This window comes from Arachis ipaensis, chromosome B4 (genome assembly GCF_059453495.1).
Source record: "Arachis ipaensis isolate K30076 ecotype BB chromosome B4, ASM5945349v1, whole genome shotgun sequence".
In the NCBI taxonomy this organism is placed as follows: domain Eukaryota; kingdom Viridiplantae; phylum Streptophyta; class Magnoliopsida; order Fabales; family Fabaceae; genus Arachis; species Arachis ipaensis.
Window position 1 is genome coordinate 137,135,951 of NC_142439.1, and position 5,931 is coordinate 137,141,881.

A 5,931-nucleotide genomic window follows, 5' to 3' on the forward strand; every position below is an offset into this window, starting at 1 on the left:
AACTCCAGTTTTGCTAGAAAACTAACTAAAAATTTTAATCAACTAATTAAAAAACAGATTTATTATAAAATAAATAAAAAATAACTCATCATTACCTTAATTTTTTAAATTTTAAAATAAAAAATAATTTAATTGACTTATACTATAGTTGACTTCCTAAAATTTTTCACGTAACTATTAGTAGAGAAAACTTAAAACCTTGGTTGAATGACTCGCCAACGAGTATTGGATTGACCAACAAATCTAAAAAATAAAAATAATATTTTTTTCAGTTATTCTTTTGTCTTTTTTATTTTTTTTTTATATTCAACAATTTCAACCACTCGCGATGAATCATCATGGTCGCCACCAACAGTCACCGTCAACCACTATTGGCCGCCGCTGGCAATCCGTCATCGGCCAACCACCATCACTCCAAATTCTATACCAGAAATTTTATATTCTAAATCATAAATTTTAAATTATAAATCCTAAATTTTAAACCACAAATTTTGAATTTTAAATTTTAAATTCTATAATAAATTCGTTCTACCTTATTTCATTTTCAAAGTTTTTTTTACTTGAATTTTAAATACTTTTATTATTTTTAATTTTATACTTTTTTAATAATTAATTGTTGACTATTTTATTAGTTAAAAAGTGTAGGTTCCTACTACTTTCTCTTTATAATATATAATATATATGTAGAATATACCTATTATAAGGCATATGGAGAGTTATCAAGCCACGCATGCAACATCTACAAAGAAAAAGGACAATAGTAGAATAATAATGGAAATTCTTTCATTATCGTAGAAATAGAAGAATCAGGCCAGGCCTCCTTGAATATATAGGCCAACACACACACATACATACATACATACATGCATACATACATACACTTCAATAATTAGCATACATAATTTTACTCTGATAATATTATAATCCCATTAGAAAGCTTCCTAGCATAAAACAAATGGGTAAAAAACATTTAGAACATGATAGCTGGATACATACACATATATCAAGCTTTCTTTTAATGTAGTTACACTTGACACAAGGTATATAATTTTTTATGTTCATGACAAATTAAATAGTGTCCAATAATTGATTAAGTGGCACGAACAAGGGGTGAGTGAGGCATTGGTGAATGAGGAGACATCATGTGATGAGGTGACATAACATTCTCATCAAACCTTCTAGAGTTGAAGCTTAGCCTTAACTTATTAGTATTAATGCTTTTCCAACGTTTCAGTTCAACCCTTTTCCCATTATTAGTTTCTCTCCCAGCAAAAGCCCTAATCCTTTTCAATGCAACCTCCACAGTCTCATCATCCATGTTAGCAAAGCAAACCCTAAACCAACCAGGCTCGGAACAATTGAAACTTGACCCCGGTGAAACATTGAGCTTCACCTCATTGATGATCACACGCCAAAGCTTCATTTCACCTTCAAAAGTTTTCTCCTTCAATAGCCTCCTCAAGTTCATCCAACAAAATAGTCCTGAATTGCTTGGCAAGCAAGCAATGTTAACCGTTTCGAGCCCTTTCGTGAAGAAACTATGACGCTTAGCGAGTCTCCTTTTGCTAATTTCTAAATATCTATCGATAAAATCCTCGTCAGAAAGCAACGATGCTAGAAAATGTTGAGTTTGAGAAGAGACTAATCCGAAACTCGACATTTTGCGGCCGCAACTCACAACATCATCATTGTAGGAATAAACAATACCAACCCTAAAACCGGGTAACCCCATATCCTTTGATAAACTATAGATTATGTGAATGAGTTCTTTCTTGCACTCCATTTCTAGCATGACTTCAGAGATACTCACAAATCTTGGAGTGGTAAAAGCGGTGGCGGCATAGATTTCATCACAAACCAAGTGAATGTTCTTCTCATTGATGAACCTCACAAGGCTTTTGAGGGTTTCTTTGTCCAATGTGGTTCCCAAAGGGTTTGAAGGATTTGTTATGATCAAACCCTTCACATTGATGTTGTTTTGTTTTGCTTCACGATAAGCTTCTTCAAGGGCTTCTCTTGTTATCTTGAAGTTGTTAGAACTATCACAATGAACAGGAATAAGTTGCACACCAGTTCTCCAACCAAGATCACGCACGAATCTGCGAATAAAATCGTAACATGCGAAATTTACAATCAGTGGATATAAATTTTTAGGATAAGTAATTTTATGACAGTAAAATTTAAAAATTATTTTTCTCTATTAGAAGAGTTAAGATAAGTGATTAAAATTAAACATGCAAATTAAAATTTTCACATGGACCACAAGTCCACAACTACTAATAAAATTGTTTGGAACTGTGACCGTATTGGTCAAAGAAGAGACTAGAGAATAGAATCAATGGCCTTGGTTTAAAAAGTTGACAATAGTGATTTTTCTACACATAAATTAATTTATTAAAAGTCATTCCTTCTTCTGACGAATAATTGACTTTAAACTGGTAAGAAATTTTGACAGATTTTATGGAAATTGTTCTAAAGATAGTGTATAATATAAATACATATATGCTAGCTAGCACGCATGCCATGAAATTTCTTTAACAAAGTTGGAATTCGCTTGTGCCTCATAAAGGTGTATGAATCGTACAATAATATTTCCAATAGCATATTATTTTATATTTGTGCATGTGTGTATGGTATTATTTGGTTCTATTATGTTCAAGTGTGGACAAAAGATGACATATAATACTACTCTTATAAGGTGGTCCTGCTGGTTTCAAAATCAAAAGTCAATGCCAAGTGTACCACTCAACTAGGGTTTTATCAAATCTCTAATTTGGATTTACATGTAATCATATACAATATGAAGAACGCATGCTTGTTGACCTATAAGGCAATAGAGCATCGCCTAGCAAAGTTGAACCTTTTTGCGAGTGCTTAATTATATTTACTAATGTTCTTATAATTTTTCATCTTTATTAAATCTTAGATTCTATTTAAAATAGGTGAAAATTCAAGTGCAGTTAGCTTTATGTTCATGTGAAGTTAATAGTTGAGAGTTGTTAAATAATTTAATAAATATAACTAAATTACTATTTAACAATTTTCATTTTTCAACTATCGACTTCACATAAAATTAACTGCATCTAAATTTCTACCTTTAAAATATATACTTATCAATTATTAGATAAGAAAATTTTAAAATCAGTAAGAATTGTGAATGTGAATACTCTACGGTTATAATAATTGCAATATATAATCTAAATATAAATTATTTATTTCTAAATAAGTTGAAAATGATATTTTTTATTATTTTTCTTAAAAGTGTCTGAATCACTTACTAAAAACATTCTTTTTTTAAAAAAAATGTCAAAACTTGACCTAATATATGGAATCAAATGATGCTTGAATTTTTCAGTTTGAATCCTGAAAATCATTTATTGTGCCACTCCTATAAATGGAAAATAGCAGAAGTTGCGACACACCTCCCTTGCTAACTAAAAATTGACTATACCAATTTGCTCTTCATAATTTACGTTGCGCACTAAAAAAACATAAAAATAAAATAAAAGAGACTATATTCCAAATAATAAGTTTAAAAGATACATTTTATTAATTGTCATCATTTTTAGTTTTATTGTTACATTGGAATATTATTCAGGTAAGATCTAGATAGAGATTACTTTTGTTTTTTTGTTGATTTTTATACTTAGATTGCTCTTAATTACTTCTAGCTGAAAACGTACTCGTATTTTGTTTTATATAAGTTTATTTATGAATAACTTTAATCAAAATTGTTATAAGAATAGTATTAATTAAATGGCACTTTAATGAACCCACTACTAATATCCCAATTTCATTCCCTTTTGAACAAAACAAAATAGTTAATGAACTTTCTGCTGCCAACCACCTTTAAAATAAAGCTTTGATATGATGATGGGTGATATGTGCATGCATTGAACATGAACATGAAGATATATAGTAGTATAGTATATATATGATGATGAAAGTGAGGGTACATACGCTGGATAATAAGGAGTGGGAACCATGAAAGCATCAGCAGGATCAGCCAAACAAAACATTATTAATTCATTTGCACCTGTTGCTCCTCCACTCATCAATATACGCTCAGGATCATATTTGACCCTACCACCCCTCGCTTTTGACATGAAATTTGCCACACCCTGCATTCAAAAATATTTTAAATAATATAAGTATAGGAATTTATTTTTAATTAGTTAATATTAGATTTTTTTTTTAAAAAAATAGAATTTATGATTCATATTTAAATTTTAGAGTTTAAAATTTAAATTAAAAGTAATTTTAAAATATTAGCGTATATTAGTAGAAAAAAATTGATTTTCTAACTAGTTATACTACTACTCTTTAGAATATTGTTATGAGTGATCGTTTAATTTCTTTTTTAAATATATGTTAACAAATATATTATTAATATTTTAATAATTATGTTATGTGTATACTAAAATCAACTACTAATATAAAATATATATTGACAATAAGTTAAATAATACATGTATTATATATAAATACATAGTGACTGATTTTGATAACTTATTTTAATATACAAATAATATTTTTTATTTTTTTAAATGTGTTACTTTATTTAATATAAATTGACAAATATTTTGAAATGGAAATAGTGTCTATATTTATGAATAATCATTATGATTGTGAAATTAACTTAAGTGCTAGGTGGCAATAATAATAATAATAATAATAATAATAATAATAATAATAATAATAATAATAATAATACTTTTCTGAACTGTGGCAATCCATGATAGTCTTGAAAGTTAGCAATATCTCTAAACAGATGCACTCCTTCAGGAGTACATATGGAAGCTTTGGAATTGTTCCTTATCCACTCTTCAATAAGATCGAAGCAAAGCTGTAAATTAAAATAAAAGACAATAAATAAATAAATATATTAGTCAACTTTGTCAAGCATGCAAACTTCATCTCATGATATTGTAGCCGGCAGAAAATCATATATTATTATATTACAGAATACTATATATGAGTTTAAAAGAAAATTAGTTAAAGCTATTATATTAGTCAACTTCTCAAGCATGCAACACTTCCTCCCATTATATGAATTTTAGAAGAAGAAGAAAAATTAAAAAATATAATTATATGTATAGATATACCTGATTTTCAGCAAGACCCATCTGGATAACACCTTGAGGATTTTTCGTTGGGTGAAATGGGTTTCTATCATAAGCTTTCCACCCATCAAAATATGGAGAGTTCTCTCCATGCTTGTCATTGGTTGCAATCTTGGACAAAAGTCCTTGGTGACCCATGATGTTTTTTTTTAATGAAGGTTACTATATAAAACTATAGTACAATAGAGGTAGCAATGGATATGAACGTGAGTGTTGTTAATGTGTATATTTATATTCTCTATGATGAGTAGCTAAAGAAGTGATGTGAGGAAAATGAAAGAGAATGTGATCCAATTTATAGAGAAAATTATGGCGTGAGGTGTGGGGGTTAGAACGAAGCATTAGATTTGAGAGAGAATGAAAGAAGAAAAGTCCACTTCGAACATCGAAGTTCTATGAAGACTGAACCTTAATCAAGAAAATGGAAAATATGTAACGGAATATAATGGCCTTTTAATTTTGTGTTGGTCAAAATACTCAAATCCAAATTAAAGTGTTTTATTAAGCTTGCGTGCGTTCTTATGATATCTTGAACCCTACCACGTGTGGAAGAAGTGTTGTTATGTTTGCATTAATAAGGAGAGAAAAATGATTTAAATTAAATTAATTAATTAAATACAAGTGGATTTTCATTTAATTTGGATTGCTATATATACATAGATGTCAGCTAGGGATTATTTATTTTTGCTCCTTTTACAAAACCATGAAAACATGAAAAGTAATTAATATAGTATGAGGGAGGGAATTTTTGTTCCATGTGAAGCTTCCCCCGAAGCTACACTTAAATACTTAATATTTACTTTAATTT

At 29.0% G+C, this 5,931-nt stretch overlaps 1 protein-coding gene across 1 annotated transcript; it reads right to left on the minus strand.

Annotated features, from left to right (window-relative positions):
- Window positions 1-881: 881 nt before the first annotated feature.
- LOC107638081 (1-aminocyclopropane-1-carboxylate synthase 1) lies at window positions 882-5,534 on the minus strand. The gene is made up of 4 exons (XM_088484126.1): window positions 5,106-5,534; window positions 4,715-4,846; window positions 3,961-4,121; window positions 882-2,099 (listed from the first exon to the last, which is right to left on the minus strand). The coding sequence occupies exons 1-4, from the start codon at window positions 5,259-5,261 to the stop codon at window positions 1,091-1,093; spliced, it is 1,458 nt and encodes a 485-aa protein (XP_088340252.1). The 5' UTR covers window positions 5,262-5,534; the 3' UTR covers window positions 882-1,090.
- Window positions 5,535-5,931: the final 397 nt, after the last annotated feature.